A 26,777-nucleotide genomic window follows, 5' to 3' on the forward strand; every position below is an offset into this window, starting at 1 on the left:
ACCACAACTCAGGTAGACACCTGAGATGGCAAGCCTTCTTTGCAAGCTTTAATTGCGAAATAAAATACATGGAAGGCCACAAGAACAAAGTGGCAGATGCACTTTCACGGTACTACGACTTGTCAACAGATGAGGATCTGCATATCGATGACTACATGTCAGTGGATATCCATCTGGATAAAAATGCAGAAGACATTATCCCCAACAGAATCGAGGAATATGAAGAACTGCTGCTAAGCAGTACCCTGAGTAAAAACTCAGAGAAAAAGAGACTTGCAGCAATACATGTGAGAAATACCCTAGAGGAAGCTCTAGGGGGGAGTGCCCAAAACCTGGAAGAAGTCATAATTCCAGAAGAGAACCTTTGAAAACAATTCAAAGGAAAAGACCTCATTGAGGCAATAAAATCTGGATATTTGCAAAACCAGATCCACTGGGAAATCCTAGAGAACCTGGGGAATTTCAAAAACTTCTCCATAAAGACAGACTGATAACCCAACTTGGAGAAGGAGGAATGACCCAAATAGTAGTCCCAAAAGGGAACTATGAAAGGAAGTCCATTTGAGGAATAATCCTTGAAAACATCCACAAAACACTTGGACACTTAGGATCCAAGAAAACAGTGGAAACCCTCCATCGATACTTCTGGTGGAAGTTGATGAGGAAGGACACCCACAAGTTCTGCAGGTCTTGCGGAACTTGTCAAACAACAAAGAAAAGCACCAGGAGAAATCCTGGACTGCTTCACCCACTCCCGACCCCAGAAACACTGTGGTTGTCAATAGCCATGGACTTCACAGGTCCATTCCCAACAAGCTTGGATATGATTACCTCTGGGTAATCATCTGCAGGTTGACGTCCAATGTCCACCTAATTCCAATAAAAACAACAACGAACACATTAGAACTAGTGTTCGTATTCCTTTGCGAAGTTGTAAGACTTCACGGTCTACCACACTCGATCATATCAGATTGAGACTCGAAATTCACGTCAAAATTTTGGTGCAAACTACACCGAATACTCGGTGTGCAGTTGAAATTCACAACTGCATTCCACCTGCAAGGTGATGGCCAAGTGGAAAGAATGATACAAAAAGTAGTACAGATACTGCATGCGATGGTCAGACCAGATCAACACGACTGGTGTGAGGTCTTTGGGTAGCTCAGCACACAAAGCCGTAAGTGATACAAGTATGTGTATTTTACGGTGGTGTGTAAGCAGTTACCCAGAGGTTCCCACTTACCCACGTGACTATATGTATCTAATTTACATATGACTCGGGGTTTGGGGCTATTGCCCTGACATTCTCCCCCCTTGTGTTGCATTTGCGACGCATACAAGGTTGATAGTGAAATAAAACAAATTTTTAATAATTGATTTACATTGAGTTTGGAATTGTCAATGAGTGTTTTTTGTTGTCGCCACTTTAAAGTGGGCGATTTTATACATGTCGGTGAAGGAGAGAGGGAGGGTTTAAGAAATAAATGAGTGTGGGCCGTTACTTTGAAGTGAACAGCGATACATGGGTATCGCAGGGAGAAAAATAGTGGAGTTTGTCGAAAGTGAATTTCGACCCAAAGGTTGTATGTCTTTGGTGTTCCTCACTTGTTCCGTGAGGGTTCGTGTGTATGTGGTGTTTACACACGAGCAGTGGTGGATGTGGGTCTTTTGGCGGAGTGGAGATTTCCGCAATTGTTACTTGCAGTTCCTCGCATACAGTATTGTGTGCGGGCCCTCGAGTTGGGGGAAGGTGTTTTCACGGGCGCCTCGATGGCATATTACCGTGTCACTTTCCCTTTTCTCAAGGGTGGAGTCATTGCCCCGGAGGAGGGTTTTCCTCCGGGTTGTTCATCTGGACATTTGATTGCTGCATCGGATGCGATGACATAGCCTGGGCTACATTGTCGGGCTGTGGGCTTGACGAAGTGGGCGCTCCCTGGGTGGGAGCGTGTTGTTGTGTTCCTGAGCTACTTGGCTCAGGTGTGGAGTATGGTAGGTCTACCGTTCTTCCCGTGGGGAAGGGTGGTCGTTGGACTGGTTGTCCAGTGCAGAGACTTGCGTCTCTTTCCCGGTATTTGGAAGCTTTTGCTTCCCGTTCTGCAGTTCTTGCGGCACGTTCCTCGGGAGTCCTGAGTGGTTTGAACTGGGACTTTAGATAGGCGGCTTTGCCTAGACTTTCCCAGGAGATTTTTCCCTTATTCTCCGGGGAATTATACTCCTCCGTGAGTCTTGCAATACTCGGGAGTCCCAAGAAGTATTTCTCAGTTTCCTTCGCTTTATCGTGAAGGGTTCTGTGTACCTTGCCGCTTTTGAAGGCGGCTTTGGCCTGTTCGTACCAGTGTACGAATTCTTTCCCACTCACGCTTGTCCACCAAGTGTATGTGGCATTGTGCACCGCTTCTGACCCCGCTATTCTCCTCATGGGGAAGTTGGGGTCGAATGTTACGTCGACTGGAGCTTCGACTTTGCCGAACTCATTGAGTTCGGCGGTCTCGTATAGCATGTGGACACTTCCCTGCAGGGTAGCTTGCCCATAGGGTGCTGAGGTACTCAGCGGCCCACCACCTCTGGCAGTGGTCCCCGTTTTAGGGTCTGCCATCGGTTGCCTACCGCTCTCCCTCTTCCCCTCGACATGGGTTTGCCCTTCTGAGGCGGGCCCTTATGCAACCCGGACAGGGTCGCCTGCCCACGGGGTGGCGGGATAGTCGGTGCCCCAGCACCATATCCCTCCCCCTGACCTGGGAGGCCCCCGTCATGATGGGTTTGGCAGCGAGGTCTGCCAGTGCGCATGCCTCTCTGAGCTCGCGTTTCAGTAATTCGATCTCCCTTTTTTGGAGATCGACTTCTCTCTCTGTGTCTTTCAGAGAGTCGAAGATGCCCTCAGCATCTCTTCATGCTCTGTTGTATTCGCACCTCCAGTGGGTGCAATGGTCGCAGGCATCTTCTGACACCCTCGAGTTATCAGACCATGCCTGTTTGGATGGTCTGGACGAGGAGCCGCTGTCGCTCCCTCGTCTCCCTCCTACGAGGGACTTCATTTCTTTCAGCTCCTCGCAGAGCTGACCTGTCTGAGCAGCTACCGCTGACGCGATGGCTGATTCCCAGCCTGCATTTGGCTGGGGTGTTGTTGGACCTGGGCCGAATTGGCCGATCCAGGGGTTAATCTGGCCAGGGAAGTTCCCTGGGGAGTATGCCTGGGGCTGCAGCAGCAAATGCTGCCCCTGGAATGGTGCTTGTTGCGCCATCGGTGCAGTTTGCACCACGTATGGTTGGAAGCCCCTCTGAGGAGGCTGAGGGTATGTGGTGCCTGTTAGCAATGCAGATGGTTGTTGGTTTGCAGCACTCATTTGTGCTGCGTGCATTGTGTAGTCCATGGCGCTTATCTGCGCCTGGTGTTGTTGTTGTTCCGGGGAGCCTTGCTCCCCGGGTTGTCGTATTTCGATGTCCAGTGGCTTGTTTGGATCGAACTGAGGGTTGCCTCCCCCAGAGAACAACATTTCGTCGTTATGTTTCTTGTGGTGGTGGGAGGGGTTTTCGTTCTTGCATGCATGGGATTCGCTGCAGTTGTGTGTTCTTTTGCATGTGAGCCTGTGGTTCACGTGGTCTAGGCGAGTTACTTGCCTAGCCCATGTGATCTCTAGTACATGGTGTGGCTGTCCGGGCGAGTTACTCGCCCAGAACTTTCCCACGCTCTTGGCTGTGGGCCATCGTCCCTCGGCTTTACTTCCTCCGCCTCCGTTTTTGGGGGTGTAGTGATGCCGAGAGTTCCCTGTCTTCTTTGATAGGGAGTTTTTCTGGTGTCGCGGGGTTAACGGAAAGGCGGGCGATAACCCAGAAACGGAAAGGAGGGATAGGCCCGAAGGTGGGCTCTGCAGGGCAGGCAAGTGTATTGCCCAGTGGAGGCAGGAGTGCACTAGCGGACATCGGAGCTGTCCGGAAGTCTTCGGGGCTCCGTACTTAGGGAGGCATAGGTAATAAATTGAAAGGAGGGGGTGGTGACCATCGAGGGGTACTGAGAGGATTGCGGAATACGGGAGCTCCGAGGTTAGTAAAGAAGGAGCGGAGGTAGACCGGAGGGATCGGAGGGGCCGGAAGTCGATGGCCAGGAATGGATATGACAATGTACTTGATTGTTATGTTGAGAATGGGACATACAATCGCAAGCCGAACTTGGACAACAAATACAAATAATGGTTCAAGATCTATACCACTTGGATTAATGACTGGGTTTCACAATTTGGTGGGGCTGCCTGGGAGAAAGTGGCAAACAACTTTACATCAGATGTCCTGTGAGTACTTCTAATCTTCCTACATACACCCCCCTCATTTGAATTCTTCTGTCACCCTGTCAGCGACGAGTATGATCAAAACAGTTTGCTCAACACCCCATTGCCGATTCTCGATACTGATGGCGACATTGATGACTTGTGAGGGTGGGATTGAGGTGTGGGGATTTTGGCAACTTTTTAGGCCTGTGCCATCATGCAAACCCTCCCTTTCTTCTTCCTTTCCTTAGAGTTCATTTCCACCTGTTCATAAAAAAAATGTCCGCAACAATACCATATTTTGATTGCATGAATTAGGACAAGCATCAAAGCCTATGAAGTATAGAAGCCACAGAAGTGCCAGGAGTGCGTGAATCAATAGAAGCTCCAGGAGCGCAGGAATCACGAGTATGGGTTGAGCGGAACCAGGAGAACTGGGAAAACTGCCCAGGGCTCCGAAGTGATACAGTCAGAAGCTTGATTTCGAAGTGGGCGGACTGAGAGACCTTTATTAAAACGGATCAGTTGGTTTGCCTGCTTCAGATGACTCAGATGGCTAGAACCCACGAGACTGCCCGATTCCGATCAAGGGAATTTGCTGATGTGCCTCTGGCCCGAAACACAGTTGATGCCTAGCTCCATGGCCTGACTCGGATGACATTGCCTTCTCTATCAGGTTGCCGCTATTTTCCGTGGTAAAGTGAGCATGAAGGAAGTCGAAGACCAAATGCGGATCATCCAACAGAAGAACTCTGTGGAATGGATCCCTAATAACATTCTCACTGCCAAATGTGATATCCCTCCTCGTGGATTCAAGATGTCTGCTACTTTTACTTTTATTGATAATTCAAGAGCTGTTCAAGCGAGTCAATGAACAGTTCACTGCAATGTTCAGTCTTTCACACGTCCACATAGGCGGAAGGCTTTCCTTCATTGGTGTGCCCAGGAGGGTATGGATGAAATGGAGGTGAGGAATCCTTTCCCCCCCGTTACGTGTTTAACATTTATAAAACTTCATGGGCTTCGTAGTTCACGGAAGCGGAGTCCAACTTACAATACTTGGTCGCTGAATATCAGCAGTATCATGATGCTGCCACGCAGGTCCTCACATGAACTAAGGAGAGTTCACGTATCCAATTCTAGTGTTGAGGAAGAAAGGGAGTATGGGGAGGAAGCAGCCTAATAATAATCAGCACCTTTGCTCTGTCTTGTCCTGAAGTTCACAGGAACTCCCTTGACTTTGGATCTCTGTTGAGAAGCACCCCTCTAGCCTCATCTTCAACTTCCTTTGTTTCGTTCCTTTCCTGCCAATTGCCCCTGTTATCAGTGAGCATATCTTGAATCCCCACACCAATATGATCAGTTCTATACGTCCTATCACTTTTTTTAGGACCGGATCGGAATAAACCTTTGTTTACCTTTCAATCATGTCATACTTTACAAAGGTAGTGATAAGCCGAACACATTGTGCAAACGAATCGGAGCAATTTCGACGAGTTTTAAAACCAACAATCCCCAGAGCACAATGAACTCTCGCACCCCCAGTGGATCCCCTTTCACGACTCCATGGCCAAAGTGAGGCGCAACGTACATGTCGCGCAGGCGCATACCGAGTAATACATTCACTCTGGTCAAAGTCATGCCCAGAAGAACATAGGCCGAATAATCCAGGGAGGGCACAGAGCTAGATTCTCCGAGAATGCTTGCCTCATCATTTCCTATGATAGACCAACTTCATAACATCCTTGCATGCAATATATTCATCCATAAAGGCTCTTATCGTTGATGTAATCGCCTTCCACCTTATGTGGCAGTGGACACAATCTACCTGTTGCAGACGAGGTCGGTCAGTGCAGTGACAAAATACTGTTCTAGTGATGTTGAATGTTGGGATGTGCCCAGACTCCTGCAGCGGAGACAGTACAGCGGTGCTATGTTACAGAATGATCATCGTGTGGAGAGGCGGTGTCAAGTTGGGGATGTGGGATGTTGCGCATTTGCGCCGCGTACAGTGTGTTGCCGAAACGGCACCATGGTAATCCGACAAAGACATTACCAATTTGATGGAAAGATCGGTGGCCGACATCACCCGCGAATTATGTAAAGTAGGAAATTAAACCTCAATGTTATTGAACAAACATATTACATACACAAGTTTCTCACCATACAGGAGGTGTTGTACAGTGGCTGGCCAACTTCCTAGGGGTGCTGTTGTTGTGGAGAACATCTTTTAGTGCAGCAACAAGCCACAAACTGGTGCCACATATACAGCGCAGTTGGCTTGTCGCGAGCGGGCCGGAAGGTAGGCTGTAGCCGGAAGGAAATTAGTATTTCCATGGCTTTACTTTGGCGCTGACCGGGATTGTCATCCTATCCGCTACGAGCCCTATTGAGATACTGAAATCTCCTATAAAGCCTCTAAAGGATGGTCCCCCCCTCTTTCTCTAAGCCCTCCACTTAACACCGAGGTTAGAAGTCTATAATTCATGTGGCCCTACATAGCTACTCACCAACATTACCTACTGGCAGGTCACAATGCGATTCTGGAATGCCTTGGTTACAATCGCTATACTTCCCATCGTCACGGCTGATTTCCACCTTGGCCTTGTCACTTCTAACGTCTTCAGACGAGGACACGGCAAGGCTCGATATTGGACAGTTCTGCTCCCATCGCAACATGGTGAATCGAAGTCATGCAGAGAAGAAAATTCCTCCTGTCTAACCAATGATTTTCCTAACACTGGCAGATGGTTGCCGTCAGGGATATGCCTTGCAGCCTAGGCATGATACTGGCCTGGACGAGGTGGCAGTTAGGCAGGATATTGCTGGCCAGAATGGGGTGGCCATCCAGCTTGGGTCAATAGAAAACGTTACACTTTGCGGGCTCCGCGTTACGGTTGACCCTACACTTGACAGGTGGTTCACCTCAAATGGAAGTGGAAGTTGTTACCCAACTTATCCGGGTACCCCCTACATGCATTATGCAACGTGTAAATTCAACGACCACATTATTTACTTTGATATGTACTGGTGTGATTCATATGTGTGCAGGGAGACCCAGTGACCAATGCAGAAATTAGGAATTTGTTGAAGTGGCATTTTATTTGGTATCGGACTGGTAAGGGTAGGTGATGTCATGACCATGTGCCCTAGCCCAACACCCATGACAAGGAATTGCTTGCTATTCATGATGCATTCCGATCTTGGCATCACTACATTGAAGGTTCCGGGACCCCAATTGACATCATCACTGATCACCTGGAGTACTTCGGACTTCCACATCAAGCCCACTGGTCAGAGTTCCTTTCTGTCAGGGTCGTGCTGTCAGGGACCGACCCGGGGTCGAGAGCGTCCGGGTATATCGCCTGGGGCTGAGGGCCCGGTAGGGTGTAGCGCAGGCATGCGTAACAACAGGCCTGAAGCAGACAAGGGTCCCTGACCACTTAGGCTAAAGTGGGAAGTGTGAGAAGAAGGTTGCTTCTCAGTTCCCACTTAGGCTGTGTTTATATACATGTAGTTAAGGCCATGTCATCTGCACACACAGCCATGTCTGTCTGGGTATCTCTGCAAGAGATCCCAGGAGCACCCAGTGTGTGGGGGGCCGCCCAGCAGGTCCGGGCGTGTCATACTGCAGCCAGGCCAATGGTACACTGATAGGAGGGAAGTTGTCCGTGTAATAAGTAAGGAAAGAAAGAAAAAGAGAAAGGAGGGAGAAAGAGAGGAAGAGAAAAGGGAAGAGGAAGTAAGGAAGGAGTGGGTAGCGGGGAACTGGGTCAGGTGGGTGACGGGGGACCGGGTCAGCTGGGGCCGGGTCAGGCGGGTGTGCCCTGACATGTGCATGCTTGCAATGAAGAAGGCCCCAGAAATCTAGTTGATATCAAAGCTGGGGGGCATGCCCATGCCAGCACAAGGTCTTATGTACACGATTGAGATGGCAATCAGGCAACTAACTGATAACTGGTAGAAATGGATCAAAGAAGATAGCCGACAGCTGCAGACTGGATCAAACCAGAGATGAAGAAGTGAAAAAGAAGAAGTTGATGGGAATATGGGTCATGTGGCAATGCACTACTTATGCTACCAACTCAAAGGCATGCCCTGACACTTTCCCAATTTCACATGATTGTCCAATTCTGTCCTGGAAGACTTGGAGTATGTCATATCCATCCACAGTCACCACCTTCCATCAACTCCGGCCATCCCAGATTGCCTCTGCTCCTTCATCTCCAACCTCAGAGCCTCTGGATTCTGCAATCCCCTCTGACTCCCTTGATGGTCACCACCCACTCATTTCAATATATTACCTACACCCCCCTAAGTATGGAACTCCGAAGGTTTCCGGACTGCTCCAACATCTGCTAGTGCACCCCTGCCTCCACTGGGTAATTTAGTTGCCTGCCCTGCAAGTCAACCTTTGGACCAATCTCTAGGGCTCCTAGCAGATCGGATAACACTCAGATATCCACAGATTTATCCGAAAATCTGCAGATGCGGATTTGGCTTTTGACAGGATAATATCTGCAGTTTCCAATCGGTGGATCTATTGTCGCTACTGTTCTAGATACCCCTCCTATGTTTCTATATTTTCTTCCAATTTTTTCAAGTCTTATTTGACCACCCAGGCCTGTTATTCCCAAATTAGGCATTTGACCTCCAAGTTTTCCACCATTCTCCCCATATTTCCATCAGTTCTCCACCAATATGGACAAATTTGGGATTGTTAGAAAGCTCTCGTCAAGGACAATTCTGACGAAATGCAACTTTGGAACATTTTATCTACAATCCGTGGTTGATCTGCATATCCGTGGATTTATAACTGCCGGATACAGATTTTATTTCAAACCTCTAAAAATCCATGGATTCTGATCCCGATCCGATCCGATCCGATCTGCTAGGAGCCATACCAATCCCCCCATGCCACTTCTGGGTTATAACCTGTCAATCCATTAAACCCCATAACCTGAGTCATCAGTATAATTCAGTCAGCTAACCTGTAACTCTGTTAGGTCTGCTCCACCCGGCCCTTGCTATTTATGGACCTGCTGCCTAGACTCCCTCTGTAACTATATATACCTAACCTGTAGATATGTTACACCTCAGCAACCAGATCAACTAGAGTTTTCCCCCCTCTTCTAGAGTTCCCTCTCAGTCTGTAAATTAGGGCACCAATGTGTTGCTGGGCACAGTGCTCCTCGCATAAATCACTGAGGCCATAGCCCTCTGATCACAGGGATGCCTCTGTTTGTCCTGAACCTGGTCTCTGACAGAGTAAAACCAGATGCATTGACTAGAACTAGACACTGGGATGTCTATCCCAAAGAAGGGGATTGTCAGGGATGGCTCTGAAGGTGAGGAGGTCCTAGTATAGTGCCAGGTGCTAGGGACTAGAGGGGGAATGAGGCAGTGGTGCATAGTGGTGAACCCAGGTGTGGGTGGACATCCCTGGCCACTCAGTCTGAAGTGGGAACTGTTGAGAAGAAGGCTATTTCTTCAGTTCCCACTTCAGCTGTGTTTATATACATGTGGCTGCAGTCATGTGGGAGGTGCCACATCACCCTTGCACATGGCTGGGTCTCTCTGGGCATCTCCATGGGAGATCCTGAGGGGGTCTGCTGTCAGGTGTGGAGTGGGCACAGTGGTGGTGGTGGTGGTGGTGATGGCTGTGGGGTAGGGTCGTAGGTGTTGGTGGTACATCAATAAAGGGAAAAGTGGTCCATGTAGTAGAGAAACAGAATAAAGAAGGAAAGAGAAAGAAACAGATAAAAGGAAGGGGGAAGTGAAGTGTGTGGGTGTCAGGGTAATAGCCCCAAACCCCAAGTCTTATGTAACAATGGTGTACTTAGAGTCACGTGGTTCAGAAACTTCCAGTTACCACTTAACACTACCATAAAATACACACCATTGTAACACTTACAGACTGGTGTGCTGAGCGACCCCAAAGACCTCACACTTTTTTGAGTGTATGAGGTGTGTTTAAAAGTAAACACAAACCACAAACTCATACCACATCTTTACCATTCTGACTTGGTAGCGCCCATGGTGCCAAAACATGCCTGCAAGGGCAAGGTTGCCTCTGCAGCGATGATAAAAAGAACAAGTGGTTCATAAAGAAACTGCAATCTCCCATTATGGGAGATTCACAGCTAAAGCTGTCATCAGATGATGATGAGGATCAATGCAGTCCTCACACCCACTTCAGGGCTGGTCCCTGAGCATTCAAAAAACTTATGTGGAGTAAGTGTGGGGCCCAATACCCCTAGAACTCCACGTTACACAAACCTTACCCACTTTGGGGAAGATTCATCACCTCCAGAAGAGGCGATTGACTTATGTGATGAATGCATAAGCACCGAAAAATCAGCCCAAACAGCTGATTGGACTAAGACACAAGAAACTCCAGGGCCCCACTATCCCCTGGAGCCTTCCCCCATCTCCCCAAGTCAAGCCCCAAAGGCAGACAAAGGGAAACAGAGGGAAGAACCTCCACATCAGCTGTCCGAAAAACTACTGGACTTGTTCCAGGTCCTGTCTAAATGGAGGATGGGAGATGAAGAACAACTCCTTCTCAGGCCTTCAGCCTGGGAAAGTGCAAAGGAATGCCCTGAGAGCAGGATCCCTCAGCTCAAAGAGAACTTCCACTACCTGTGCAACCCCATGCCATGCCAAACAAGCAACCTCAGAGGAGGTCTCCGAGATTATGAAGAGAACCTGAACTGAAATGAGAGAGTTCGCTGAGGAAGCCTTACAAAAAAGTAAGGAAAAATCAGCGAGTAAACTCTTCCATGAAAAGGAAGCACCCTCCTCAACTGTCAGGGCAATAGCCCCGAACCCTGAGTCATATGTAAATTAGATACATATAGTCACGTGGGTAAGCGGGAACCTCCGGGTAACTGCTTACACACCACCGTAAAATACACATACTTGTATCACTTACGGCTTTGTGTGCTGAGCTACCCAAAGACCTCACACTTTTTTAAGTGTATGAGGTGTGTTTTACAACACAACCCACAACAACTACATAATCTTAACATCTGACTCGGAAGCGCCTATGGTGCCTAAACACGCCCGCAAGGGCAAAGTCGCATCTGCAGCGACACTAAAAAGAAACGAGCGGTTCATTAAGAAACCGCAATCTCTGTTAGAGATGGGCGGAAACGGACGACTCCGGAGTGGAATCGGAGACTTAGCGTGGAGGGACCTTGGCCTCAGCGACTCAAGCGGAGCGCTGTGCCATTGCTGTTTGTCCATTTGGTCCTTAATTTCACAGTAGGTGAGCAGGAAGTCTCTTGGGGGCATTTCAGGTCGATTTCGGACTGAAACCAGATGAGTATGTACAAGCGCCGATATATATAAGGAAGGGGCAAAAGCACAAGGAGAAAGAAAGGGTGACCGAATCGGAACGAAGACGTCCGAACGGGAACAAAGGGTTAGAGGGAGCGGAGCGGTACCGAAGGTCATAGGGCAAGACCTGTGATACATCCGAAAGGAGGTAGAGTGGGCGAGGCCCAGAGGGGCAGGAGGATGAGGGGAAGTGGGGGTGATGACTAACTGGCTAGAATAGAAGGAAGCAGTAGTCCAAATAGGGATGAGGGGAATTGCGAGAAATACATTACAAACGGCGAGAGTGCCGGAGGCGGTCCGCGAAGCTCGGGGGTTGCGGAGCTTACGGAGGTTACGGAGGCGGGGTTGGAAGTCCGAGGAATATTGGCAATGGTGTTTACGTAGTATGAGGTCACCAATGCAATGGACTAAGACCGAGGTGGAGTCAAAGTCCGAGGTATGGACTATGACGGAGGCTCGGAGTAAGGTACGAACGGTGTCCGAGTGTGAAGTACGGAACAGCGGTGGATGGTCGTAACTTGGCGGAAGGGTGGCGGAGGAGTGACGGAGGAAGGAGAGAGGGGACAGGTAAGGAAGAGTAGTCAGGTCCGAAGGTGGATATCGGAACGGACGGAGAAAGCGTAGGGGATGACGGGAGGGTGGAGGTGTGGTGAGGGGGGAGCGGAGTTGTAGGAAGGGTGGCGAGTAGGGCGATGTTCGGTCCGAGATGAGTATCGGAACGGACGGAGAAGGGGTCGGAGAGGTAAGAGGAGGGGTGTGTTGCCGAGACCGAAGGTGAGTATCGGAAAGGCAGCGGTAGGTTATGACTCCGGAGGTGAAGAGGGTGGAGGTCCGGAAGTCGGGTCGGGGTCGGGTATGCACGGATATGACAATCTCCCATCATGGGAGATTCAAACCAAAAGCCATTGTCAGATGACGACGAGGATCAACATGATCCAGCATTAGCAACCACCTCAGGGCTGGTCCCTGAAGGTTTTAGAAACTTATGTGGAGTAAGTGCGGGGCCAAATACCCCCAGAACTCCACAACATACCGATCTAACCCAAGCTGGGGAAGATCCCTCACCTCCTCATGAGGTGATCGACTTGTGCGAAAAATGCGTAAGCGCTGAATGATCAGCCCAAAAAGCTGATCAGATAGAGTCGCAGGAAACTCCAGGGCCCCGCTATCCCCTGGAGTCCCCCCTCACGTCCCCAAGTCAAGCCCCAAAGGCAGACAAAGGGAAACAAAGGGAAGAGCCCCTGCGTCGGCTATCTGAAAAACTACTGGACTTGTTCCAGGTTCCGTCTGAATGGAGGATGGAAAGTGAAGACCAACTTCTTCTCAGGCTAAAAGCCCGAGAAGGCGCGAAGATATGCCCTGAGAGCAGGATCTCCCAGAGCACGGAAGCTCCAAAAGAACTTCCGCTGTTTACACTCCCACACACCATGCCAGACAAGGCAAGGTCGCCAACCTCGGAGGAGGTCTCCGAGATAATGAAGAGGAGGCGAACTGAAATGAGGGAGTTCGCTGAGGAAGCCTTACGCAAAAGTAAGGAAAAACCAGCAAACAGACCCCTCTATGAAAGGGAAGCACCCTCTGCAACGGCCTTGCCTAAACAAAGCGAGCGTGGAGTGTTCACTCCAAGAACCCATTCTGGAACCCCCAGAAGCGGAAATGTCAACTGGGGAGAGTCTCTGCTCGCCCAACCAAACTTCCTCCTGGAAAACCAGGAATCGTGCATAATAAACGTGATAAACTCGATCCAAAAAAAGATCGAGGAAACAAACCATAATAGTATGGCTCTGTCAGAGTCCGTGCGTCAGTTCGCGTGTAAGAATCTCCCCGGGAAACTAGTCGTTGTAAAAGCTGGGGGGCCAACCCAGCTGGCGATAAGGCCTTATATACATGAGTTCCGCAACTCATAAGAGCGCGGCTACATTGGGAACACATGGTAGCCGATAGAGAAGCGACATGAAATAGGAGAATAGATCATGCAGATAAGGGGCGATAATGGGTGAGGGATGATGCGATAGCGGAAATAGCGCATTGAATACAGCCTGCGTTCTAACTACGGCAAATCACACGCAGATATCGACTTACGGGTACTCAACCTATCCGGATAGGGGTCCGGGCCGGCCGGATAACCGTCCGTGCCCTGACAGGCTCGTCTAGAGATAACTCTAGAAAGAATGGCCAACGCAATCGATGCGTTGACTGAAAAAATCAGCGAACAAACAAACTTGCTGAAGGAAATAAATTTCTCACAGAAGAGTGAGGAAACAAATAAACACCCCTGGACCACGGTCCAGGACATAAATAGAACTCGTGAAAAATTCACGAAAAGAACCACCAGTGAAAGCACAGAGACGCTAAGGAGATCCTTCTCCCAAGGATAGGAGAAGACGATGCCAAAAGAAGGCATCGTTCAGAGATTAGGAGGAGAATTGGCACGTACCAAAGGTTTGGCCAAACGTCCACTTATGACGGACCTCTCGAACAGAGAGGTAACTCAATCACACCCTCTCAAAACAATGAGAGAATACAAATACAACTTCAGGCGAATTCGCCTGAAACCAAAGAAATGCTGCGAGGAAGATTTCCCCCAGCAAAAACCCCCCAAAGGAGAGATCTCCATTGGATAGCGACCCCGCAAAGGCAGGGGAGCAAGAAGAGTACCTGGAGAAATGGTACGAAAAGGCCATAAGAATGGCCGAAGTGAGAATACTCACTCCCTACCCAGAAGGAGTGAAGCCTGAAGCCCTAAAGAATGGGCCGGCATTCCCTGACAAGAAATGGTCAGGGGAGAATGACATGGAATCGTTCTGGCAGTGGTTCACAGAACTACTGGGATTCCTCGCCTCATGAGGATGCAAAGGTCCCCAATTCGACGAAGTCCACCTGGACTGCTTGATTCGTGGATTAGGGGGGCCCGCGTTCAACCTCGGAATTAGACTCCGAGACGAAACTCTCCTCAGAGGAGACGAGGGGCATGTTCCTCGAAGTTCTCAACATATTGATGAGAACTTTCATTAAAGCCTCTGCCGTGCTGAACGCGACAAAGAAGTACTGCAATGTCAAATACGAAGCGGAAAAAGGCCTAAAACAGTTCTACCTAGAACTGTCCAAAGCAGCGTCTCAGATGGTGACGCCGCCAGACCAGGCATCCTTCAACGCCAGGTTCCTAAACTACATTCCCCTTGAATGGAAGAGGGAAATGATTGCTCATGATAGAATCAGAGCAGACTTCTCCTCAAACGAGGAGATGTTAAAAGCAATATCTCGTGTAGACGAGATAATCGACGGGCTGAAGATGTCTTCAGCCTACAAATCAGGTTACTATACCCGGACAACTACCACGGCAACCACAAGCCACGGTAGAGCCCTCCCATCAGGAAAGAAGGCTGAAGAGCTGAAACCCAGATGGAAAGAGGATACATCCTCGAAAAACTCGAGGAAAACTGACCAAAAGTCAATTCCAATTTGCGGCAAATGCGGCAAAATAGGGCAAACGAAAGATTGCCCAAGACACAATGTAACAAGCGATGAAAAACCAAGGTGCATAGCTGCCATGGAGATCGCGACCTCAACGGATGAAGAGTCGAAAAGCTCATCAAATGAGAAACCAGAGAACAACCCTGGTAACTCCGAAGCATCAAGCTTCGAAGTAGAGGACCCATACAAAGGACCTCAATACTCACCCGACTCAGAGGGTGAGGAAGTCAACGTTGGGACCATAAGGATGGGCCCAATGTCAGTCATCGACCATGATGACATAAATTACAAAATCAAACTGGCTGTAGCATGCCAGCTAGAAAACACGGCAGACGAAAAAGTCGCTGAAGCCTTGGTGGAAGCACCAAGAAAAGACGCCTTGGGGAAATACACCAAAGTACCCAAGGAAAACAAGGACAAAGGGAAGAAGGACCAAAAGTCCATCGAAACCCAGTCCCCCTTGTTTGATGCAAAATTCCGCATCTCAAAAGATGCGGGAAAATACCCTGCAAACAGACCGCTCCCAACGAAGAGAACGCTAACGGCTCACATAAAAGCAGGCATAAAAGCCTATGCGCTATTCGATAGTGGAGCCGAAACGGACGCTTTATTGCCGGATTTTGTCCACGCAGTCCACATCCCAATTCTCCAATTGGAGAACCCAGTCGTCCTTCAAATGGGGATGAAAGGAACAAGATCACAGATCCTGTTCGGAACAAACGTGGACATTGAGATCAACGGCCATGTAGAAAAACACTACTTTGATGTAATCAACATCGACAGATACGACACCATCTTCGGCGCCCCCTGGTTAAACAAAAACCAGGTAAGCTTAGACTTCCGGTCTCACAAAGTGAGAACAGTGAACAAGGGCAACATAGACACCCTTGGAATAAGCGAAGACCGTGTGACGAGATCACACGGATGGAAAACTCGAGCAAGAGCTCAAGAACAACCAAAAAAGAAAATACCCTGAAGGTTGGCCCAATCCTAGTCCGGAAGGACTAGAACTTCCAGACGTACCACACCTGGAAGGTCTCTCCATGAACAACCCCGAGTTCGAAACACTCAGGGAGTGGTGGAGAGAAAAATTCGAAACCGTAATGGCGCCAGCACCATTAGAAATGCCTCCCTTGAGGGAGGTGAACCATCGAATCCCGTTGAAGGATCCGAACAAGAAATTTCGGGAAAACACCCCGAGATGTCCTGCAGCACTGCAGGAAGCACTAGCAACCAAAATAGATCGCTATGTAAAAGCAGGATGGTGGTATCCCGCGAACAGCGAGCGAGCATGCCCGCTACTGTGCATCTGCAAAGCAGATGGATCTTTGCACACGGTAATAGATGTGAGGAATCGTAACTCAAACACGATCCTCGACATCACACCAATGCCAGACATGCGACTGATCCAAGAATCAGTCACCAGAGCAACATACCGATCCAAGATCGATATGTCGGATGCGTACAAACAAATACGTGTGGACCCAGATGACGTCCATAGGACGACATTCTCTACGCCCCACGGGACGTACAACTCGAACACGATGCAGCAAGGAGACTGCAACGCTCCCTGCACCTTCCAGCGCGCACTGACCTGGGAACTACGAGGAGAAGTAGGCAGATGCCTACACGTCTGGTTCAACGATATATTCACCAGCACAAGCTCGGTGGAAAACCACAATAAAGCACTATTGTGGTTGTTCACTCGCCTAAAAGGGGCGAAATTCTACATAAGCCGGAAAAAATTCCAGCCATTTGCCCCAATCCTAGACGTTCTAGGAAGCCGTGTGGACGAACAGGGCATCCACACTCAAGTGGATAAAATGGAAAAAATCCGCAACTTGTTAGAATGGGGCGGAAACGGACGACTCCGGAGTGGAATCGGAGACTTAGCGTGGAGGGACCTTGGCCTCAGCGACTCAAGTGGAGCGCTGTGCCATTGCTGTTTGTCCATTTGGTCCTTAATTTCACAGTAGGTGAGCAGGAAGTCTCTTGGGCGCATTTCAGGTCGATTTCGGACTAAACCAAAACGAGTATGTACAAGCGCCGATATATATAATGGAAGGGGCAAAAGCACCAAGAGAACAAAGGGTGGCCGAATCGGAACGAAGACGTCTGAACGGGAACAAAGGGTAGAGGGAGCGGAGCGGTACCGAAGGTCATAGGGCAAGACCTGTGATACGTCCGAAAGGAGGTAGAGAGGGCGAGGCCCAGAGGGGCAGGAGGATGAGGGGAAGTGGGGATGATGACTAACTGGCTAGAATAGAAAGAAGCAGTAGTCCAAATAGGGATGAAGGGAAAACGTGAGAAATACATTACAGGCGGTGAGAGTGCCGAAGGCGGTCCGCAAAGCTCGGGGGTTGCGGAGCTTACGGAGGTTACGGAGGCGGGGTTGGAAGTCCGAGGAATATTGGCAATGGTGTTTACGTAGTATGAGGTCACCAATGCAATGGACTAAGGCCGAGGTGGAGTCAAAGTCCGAGGTGGGGACTATGACGGAGGCTCGGAGTAAGGTACGAGCGGTGTCCGAGTGCGAAGTACGGAACAGCGGTGGAAGGTCGTAACTTGGCAGAAGGGTGGTGGAGGAGTAACGGAGGGAGGAGAGAGGGGACAGGTAAGGGGAGAAGGAGTGGCGGAAAGGAGAGTAGTCAGGTCCGAAGGTGAGTATCGGAGCGGACGGGGGAAGCGTAGGAGGATAACGGGAGGGTGGAGGTGTTGTGAAGGGGAGTGGAGTAGTAGGAGGGTGGTGAGAGGTAAGGAGGAGGTGTGTTGCCAGGACCGAAGGTGAGTATCGGAACGGCAGCGGTAGGTTATGACTCCGGAGGTGAAGAGGGTGGATGTTACGGGGATGGGGGAAATTCCCCATTCCTTGATCCGTTCTTATAGTGGGAAGACGAGAGTCGTGTCTAGTTTGTACCATAACTGGAAGTGTAATCGATGAGTGATCCCAGTCTGACCTGGGAGTGGACGATCGAATTCCCATCGATCGCGATGGGTGATGTAGTGAGCTATTAAGGGATTGATGATTGATAGTCGGAGATATCAGGACAGATGGGTCAGCCATGGATACTTGGCGCTCCTCAATGGAGCGTACCGTGTGCGAGGTCGCGACTGGTGGGATGGGTGAGAGTTTCGCGTAGTTGCCATCGGGTACTTGGCGTTCGCAGTGCGAACGTACCGGTAGCGGGTTGATACCGTAGGTGTGCAATGAGGGCTGACTATTAGGGCCTTCGGTGACTTGGCGTTCCCAAAGGGAACGTACCGTTGGCGGGGACATATGATGACTGGCAAGGGAAGAAACAGACAGTGGATGGGCGGCTACTTGGCGTTCGCGTAGCGAACGTGCCGGCATCGTGGGTAAGTGGGCCTCATAGTGTTCACGATCACCATGATCGAGATGGGACGTCGTATGTTGAGCACTGGGGGGAGAGCGGAGTGATGAAGACCCATAGGGTACAGGTTCAATAGGACGATACACACGTCGAGAGTCTTCGACTCTCGACTTCGAGTTCTCGCGGCGAGGGCCGTTAGAGGACTCGATATAACCAGACTTATAAGACATATTGAGAGTTGTACAGTCACACAGGTTCAGTTGAGTCACAGGGAGGGTTGTTACAGAAGACGGTACACGAGACAGTTGTAGAGCAGTTGTTAGTTAGCGGGAACCGCCTTCGGCGGTTTCCATACAAGACGCGTGACTATCTACAAATGGTAAGGTCGCGGGAAATCCCGCGAAACACAAATAACCTCGGCCAGCACCAAAACCCCAGTTGGGGAAAGCTTTGCACGAGGGGGGGGGGAAGGGATAGAACGGATAAGGAGGATGGGGTATCGGGATAGAGGACGGAAGGGAGAAAGAGGGGAGGAACGATAATGAGGAGAAGTCTTTGACCATGTGACGGATATGGTCGTTGGAGACTCCGTATCCGTAACAGTGGAGGTCCGGAAGTCGGGTCGGGGTCAGGTATGCATGGATATGACACAACTGGTGAGAGCCAGTAGACCACACAGGAGTCCTAAGATTCCTGGGAATGGTAGAATATCTATCGATATTCATGCCAAACGTCAGCAGTTACACAGGACCACTGCAAACAATCTGCTCAAACAAGCAGACATTCAGGTGGACACCACTCCACCAGAAATGCTTTGACGAGATCAAATGTCTAGCATGCAGGGCTCCGATCCTGAAGCCCGTCCAGTGGAACCCACTGGAAAGCCTCTCAGAAGAAGAGAGGACCAAACTCCACGTCTGGGTCATAACAGACGCATGCCCAGCAGGCATGGGTGCATTAATTGGACAAGGCAAAAGGTGGCAGACTTGCCGCCCAGCCGCATTCATGTCCAAAAAGTTCACCAACACACAACATAGGTACTTCACCTACGAGCTTGAGGCACTGGGCATCCTTGAAGCACTCATGAGATGGCAAGACGACCTCATGGGAGGCCATGAATTCACAGTAATCATGGACCACAAAGCTGTGGAATATTTCAAAGCAAAAAACCACAACTCAGGTAGACACCTGAGATGGCAAGCCTTTTTTGCAAGCTTCAATTGCGAAATAAAATACGTGGAAGGCCACAAGAACAAAGTGGCAGATGCACTCTCACGATACTACGACTCATCAACGGATGAGGATCTGCATTTCGACGACTATGTGTCGGTGGACATCCACCTGGACAAAAATGCAGAAGACATTATCCCTGACAGAATCGAGGAATACGAAGAACTGCTACTAAGCAGTACCCTGAGTAAAAACTCAGAGAGAAAGAGACTCGCAGCGATACGCATGAGAAATACCCTAGAGGAAGCTCTAGGGGGGAGCGATAACCTAGAGGAAACTCTAGGGGGGAGCGCCCAAAATCTGGAAGAAATCATAATTCCAGAAGAGAACCTTCGAAAACAATTCAAAGAGAAAGACCTCATTGAGGCAATAAAATCTGGATACTCGAAAAGCCAGATCCACCGGGAAATCCTAGAGAACCCGGGAAATTTCAAAAACTTCTCCATAAAAGATGGGCTGATAACCCGACTTGGAGAAGGAGGAACGACCCAAATAGTAGTCCCGAAAGGGAACTACAAAAGGAAGTCCATTCGAGGAATAATCCTCAAGAACATCCACGAAACACTTGGACACCTAGGATCCAAGAAAACAGTGGAAACCCTCCGTCGACACTTCTGGTGGAAGTCGATGAGGAAGGATACCCACAAGTTCTGTAGGTCTTGTGGAACTTGTCAAACAACAAAGAAAAGCACCAGGAGAAATCCCGGAATGCTTCACCCACTCCCAACCCTGGAGACACCATGGTCGTCAATAGCCATGGACTTCACAGGTCCATTCCCAACAAGCTTGGGATATGATTACCTCTGGGTAATCATTTGTAGGTTGACGTCCAACGTCCACCTAATTCCAATAAAGACAACAACGAACGCACTAGAACTAGCGTTCGTATTTCTTTGTGAAGTTGTAAGACTCCATGGTCTACCACACTCGATCATATCAGATCGAGACTCGAAATTCACATCAAAATTTTGGCGCAAATTACACCAAATACTCGGTGTGCAGTTGAAATTCACAACTGCATTCCACCCGCAAGGCGATGGCCAAGCGGAAAGAATGATACAAAAAGTAGTACAAATACTACGTGCGATGGTTAGACCAGACCAACACGACTGGGCAGCAAAACTGTCGATGGCGGAATTCGTGATCAATGCAAGCTCAAACACATCGACAGGATTTGCCCTGTTCGAATTAATCTACGGCCATATGCCAAAGATGTGCCTAACAGCACCACTCTCGGACTACCCAGGAGTAAATGACTTCGCCCAAAAAGCGAAGGAAAACCTCATGGCAGCACACGATGCGATAATACACAATCGCACTGCTCAAACAATCCAGGCGAATAAGAAAAGACGCCCGGACCTGCCTTTGAGAAAAGGCGAGCTTGCATACTTATCCACAGATAAGCTGAACCTACCCAAAGGGAGGGCAGGAAAACTAAAGCCCTTATACATAGGGCCTTACGAAATTCTGGAAACATTTCCAGAGATGTCAAACTACATCCTCAAGTTGCCACCACAACTTGAACAACGCGGAATCCACCCAAGATTCCAGGCTCGTACCTCACGAGCCGAATGACCAGGAAATCTTCCCAAATAGGGAAGTAAACATATTCTATGATTTTGGGGAAGACCCCGATCGCGAAGCAGTAGTTTGCGAAAATCCTAAACCACGCGTGGGTTCACAACAAACTCTGGTTTAAGGTCAAATGGGAACTAGGGGACACCACATGGGAACCCCTAGGGAATTGCAACGACCTCGTCCACCTGGACGAGTACCTCACCTTACAAAATGTAAGGGACAACTCGTTGGTAATATTCAGTCAGCTAATGTTTAACCCCGTTAGCTCTGCTCCGTTCGGCTCCGCCATTTGCAGACCCATCTTCACTGTAACCATATATATATCCAACTTGTACATAGGTTACACTTCAGTAATAAAATCGACTAGAGTTACCCCCCTTCAGTTCTGGTTGCCAGTTAGTAAGTTAGGGCACGGATGTGTTACTAGGCACAGCGCTCTTGGCATAAGTTGCTGAGGCCGAAGCCCTCCGCCACGGAGACTTTCCTTCGTCTCAAACCTGGTCTCGACAATGGCTGCCTCTATCGTGTACATAAGACCTTTGTCATATCTGTGCATACCCAACCCCAACCCGACTTCCGGACCTCCACCCTCTTCACCTCCGGAGTCATAACCTACCGCTGCCGTTCCGATACTCACCTTCAGTCCTGGTGACACACCTCCTCCTTACCTCTCTGACCCTATCTCCGTCCGCTCCGATACTCACCTCGGACCGAATACCGCCCCTCTCGCCACCCTCCTACTACTCTGCTCCCCCTTCACAACACCTCCACCCTCCCGTCATCCTCCTACGCTTCCCCCATCCGCTCCGATACTCACCTTTGGACCTGACTACTCTCCTTTCCGCCACTCCTTCTCCCTTACCTTTCCCCTCTCTCCTCCCTCTGTTACTCCTCTGCCACCCTTCTGCCAAGTTACGACCTTCCACCGCTGTCCCGTACTTCGCACTCGGACACCGCTCGTACCTTGCTCCGAGCCTCCGTCATAGTCCCTACCTCGGACTTTGACTCCACCTCAGTCTTAGTCCATTGCATTGGTGACCTCATACTACGTAAACACCATTGCCAATATCCCTCAGACTTTCAACCCCGCCTCCGTAACCTCCGTAAGCTCTGCAACCCCCGAGCTTCGCGGATCGCCTTCGGCACTCTTGCCGCTTGTAATGTATTTCTCGTGTTTTCCCCTCATCCCTATTTGGACTACTGCTTCTTCCTATTCTAGCCAGTTAGTCATCATCCCCACTTCCCCTCATCCTCCTGCCCCTCTGGGTCTCGCCCTCCCTACCTCCTTTCAGATGTATCACAGGTCCTGCCTTATGACCTTCGGTACCGCTCCGCTCCTTCTACCCTTTGTTCCCGTTCGGACGTCTTCGTTCCGATTCGGTTACCCTTTGTTTTCCTTGTGCTTTTGCCCCTTCCATTATATATATCGGCGCTTGTACATACTCGTTTTGGTTTAGTCCGAAATCGACCTGAAATGCCCCCTAGAGACTTCCTGCTCACCTACTGTGAAATTAAGGACCAAATGGACAAACAGCAATGGCACAGCGCTCCGCTTGAGTCACTGAGGCCAAGGTCCCTCCATGCTAAGTCTCCGATTCCACTCTGTTTCTGCCCGGTTCTAACACTACCTCAGAACTGGACACTCGCGGTGTCCCAGGCAGCCAGGTGCTGGATCCTACCCCAAGCTCCTCAAACTCACTAAGCGGGGATTGAGTTGAGAAGAAGGGTAAGTTTCCCTATTCCCCACTTGGCTACTATAAAAGGGAAATGTACTGTACAGTTCATAACGTGACTAAGGGTAGGAGCCGAGCATGTTCCCGCGATGCGGAAAAGGTGTCACATGGGTTAAGGCAAGTTGCTTGCCTTGACCCACATGATTTTTCCCACGGGTTCGCGTGTGGGCTGTAGTTGTGAAAGGTGTGTAAAGATGGGAGGATGAGGGAAGTGGGGGGAGGTCAGGGAAGGTGGTTCTGGGGTTGTATGGTCAGGTGTGGTTGCCCTGACACTTAACATCTGACTCGGTAGCACCAATGGCACCTAAACACACCCACAAGGGCAAGGTCATGTCTGCAGCGATGCTAAAAAGAAACAAGCGGTTCATTAAGAAACCGCAATCTCCCATCATGGGAGATTTGAATCAACAGCCATTGTCAGACAACGACGAGGATCAACACGATCCGGTAAAAGCAACCACCTCAGGGCTGGCCCCTGAAGGTTTTAGAAACTTACGTGGAGTAAGTGTGGGGCCCAATACCCCTAGAACTCCATGACATACCGATCTAACCCAAGCTGGGGAAGATCCCTCACCTCCTCAGGAGGTGATTGACTTGCGCAATAAATGCATAAGTGCTGAACGATCAGCCCAAAAAGCTGATCGGATAGAGTCACAGGAAACTCCAGGGCCCCACTATCCCCTGGAGTCCTCCCCCATGTCCCCAAGTCAAGCCCCAAAGGCAGACAAAGGGAAGAGCCTCCATGTCGGCTATCCAAAAAACTACTGGACTTGTTCCAGGTTCCATCCAAATGGAGGATGGAAAGCGAAGACCAACTTCTTCTCAGGCTTCCAGCCTGAGAAGGTGTGAAAAAATGCCCTGAGAGCAGGATCTCCCAGAGCGTGGAAGCTCCAAAAGAACTTCCGCTGTTTACACTACCCCACGCCATGCCAGACAAGGCAAGGTCACCAACCTCGGAGGAGGTCTCCGAGATAATGAAGAGGAGGCAAACCAAAATGAGGGAGTTCACTGAGGAAGCCTTATGGAAAAGTAAGGAAAAACCAGCGAACAGACCCCTCTATGAAAGGGAAGCACCCTCTGCAATGGCCTCACCTAAACAAAGTGAGTGTGGAGTTTTCACTCCAAGAACCCCTTCTGGAACCCCCAGAAGCGGCAAAGTCAACTGGGAGAGTCACTGCTTGCCCAACCAAACTTCCTCCTGGAAAACCAGGAATCACGCATAATAAATGCGATAAACTTGAGTCCAAAAAAAGATCAAGGAAACGAACCACAATAGCATGGCTCATCTAGAGATAACTCTAGAAAGAATGGCCAATGCAATTGACGTGTTGACTGAAAAAATCAGCGAGCAGACGGACTTGCTGAAGGAGATAAACTTCTCACAAAATAGTGAGGAAACAAAAAAAATACCCCTGGGCCATGGGCCAGGACAAAAACAGAACTCGTGAAAAATTCATGAATAGAACCACCAGTGAAAGCACACTGGAATATCATCAGTGACTCAACAGAGACGCTGTAGGAGGGCACAGCAAGTACCACACCAACAAGGCCAGAAACACGTTTTTCGAGGCTCCAACGAGCACCCTCAGGCCTCTGACACATTCACAATGCCCACGGCACATTTCCACATTTTTTCCAACTTTTTCCATGCTTTTTTCTCAAGACTCATATTGCCACTTCCCCAAATTTCATGGTTATCCACCATTTCCCCCATATCTCCACTAATTTTCCACCAATTCACACGATTTTGAGCTTGAAGGACAGCGACGGATCAGGAGAAGAGTATGGAATGATGGGACGGGAGTTAGGATGACGGATATGCGGTGGAGAAGCGAGATTGATGGTTGATATTGACCTTATGGGCCTCAATTATTGATTTTATTGTTGCCTTGTGGACATTTTTTTTGCCTTATTGTTTCTTAGCCGAGTTCTCAACATTCTTCCTGTTTCCATTGCCACCATCCATCGGCTATTTTCCTTGTTTTCTGTTCTGATTTCTCTTTTTTCTATATATACACCCAGGTTGCATTGTACCAGTTGTTGGACCCCTCTTCTGTGCTACAAAGAATGTGGTGTTGAGCGATCCCTCCATACGTTAAAGAGCCTCCTGACGACTGTCCAAGAAGGACCAGGAGTGAGTACATGATTAGTGAGATTTATTGATTGTTTCCTAGCACCCAGACCACAGCACAGTATCAGCACTGTCACCACCCATCCTTTCCCATCTTCCGACCTGATTCAGACTCTACCCCCAGGTCCCTACTTTCTTGTCTGGGCAGCTCTCTTGCCTGGTTACAACGCTAAGGAGATCCGTCTCCCAAGGATAGGAGAAGACAATGCCAAAAGAAGGCATTGTTCAGAAATTAGGGAGAATCGGCACATACCAAAGGTTCAGCCAAATGTCCACCTTCGATGAACCTCTTGAACAGAGAGGTAACTCAACCACACTCTCTCAAAACAATGAGAGAATCCAAATACAACTTCAGGCAAATTCACCTGAAACCAAAGAAACGCTGTGAGGAAGATTCCCCCCAGTGAAAACCCCCCCAAAGGAGAGATCTCCATTGGATAGCGACCCTTCAAAGGCAGGGGAGCAAGAGGAGTACCTAGAGAAATGGTACAAAAAGGCCATAAGAATGGCCGAAGTGAGAATACTCACTCCCTACCCAGAGGGAGTGAAGCCTGAAGCCCTAAAAAATGGGCCGGCTTTTCCTGACAAGAAACGGTCAGGGGAGAATGACATGATCATTCTGGCAGTGGTTCACAGAACTACTGGGATTCCTCACCTCGCAAGGATGCAAAGGCCCCCAATTCGACGAAGTCCATCTGGACTACTTGATTCATGGATTAGGGGGACCTGTGTTCGACCTCGGAATAAGACTCCGAGACAAAACCCTCCTCAGAGGAGACGAGGGCATGTTCCTCATAGTTCTCAACATATTGATGAGAACCTTCATTAAAGCCTCTGCCACATTGAACATGACAAAGAAGTACTGCAACGTTAAATACAAAGCGGAAAAAGGCCTAAAACAGTTCTACCTAGAACTGTCTAAAGCAGCGTCCCAGATGGTGACGCCACCAGACCAGGTGTCCTTCAATGCCAGGTTCCTAAACTACATTCCCCTCAAATGGAAGAGGGAAATGATCGCTCATGACAGAATCAGAGTGGACTTCTCCTCAAATGAGGAGATGTTAAAAGCAATATCTCGTGTAGATGAGATAATCGACGGGCTGAAGATGTCTTCAGCCTACAAATCAGGATATTATACCCAAACAACTACCACGGCAACCACGAGCCGCAGTAGAGCCCTCCCATCAGGAAAGAAGGCTGAAGAGCTGAAATCCAGATGGAAAGAGGATACATCCTCGAAAAACTCGAGGAAAACTGACCAAAAGTCAGTTCCAATTTGCGGCAAATGCGGCAAAATAGGGCAAACAAAAGATTGCCCAAGACACAATGCAACAAGTGATGAAAAACCAAGGTGCATAGCTGCCATGGAGATTGCGAACACATCAGAAGAGGAGTCAGAAGACTCATCAGACAAAAAACCAGAGAACAACTCTGGTAACTCCGGAGCATCAAGCTTCAAAGTAGAGGACCCATACGAAGGACCTCAATACTCACCCAACTCAGAGGGTGAGGAAGTCAATGTTGGGACCATAAGAATGGGCCCGATGTCAGTCATCGATTATGATGACATAAATTATAAAATCAAACTGGCTGTAGCATGCCAGTTAGAAAACATGGCAGACAAAAAAGTTGCCAAAGCCTTGGTGGAAGCACCAAGAAAAGACACCTTGGGGAAATACACCAAAGTACCCAA

General features: G+C 49.3%; 1 protein-coding gene across 1 annotated transcript; it reads left to right on the plus strand.

Annotated features, from left to right (window-relative positions):
* Positions 1–4,944: 4,944 nt before the first annotated feature.
* Positions 4,945–5,378, plus strand: EI90DRAFT_2950737 (Tubulin/FtsZ; the record flags this gene model as incomplete). Its single annotated transcript, XM_039055398.1, is given in 3 exon segments — positions 4,945–5,131; positions 5,144–5,232; positions 5,295–5,378. Coding segments are annotated over 3 exon segments (360 nt in total), but the record flags the coding sequence as incomplete, so codon positions are not given.
* Positions 5,379–26,777: the final 21,399 nt, after the last annotated feature.

Source organism: Cantharellus anzutake, assembly GCF_015039405.1.
Source record: "Cantharellus anzutake strain C23 chromosome Unknown EI90scaffold_178, whole genome shotgun sequence".
Taxonomy (NCBI): Eukaryota; Fungi; Basidiomycota; class Agaricomycetes; order Cantharellales; family Hydnaceae; genus Cantharellus; species Cantharellus anzutake.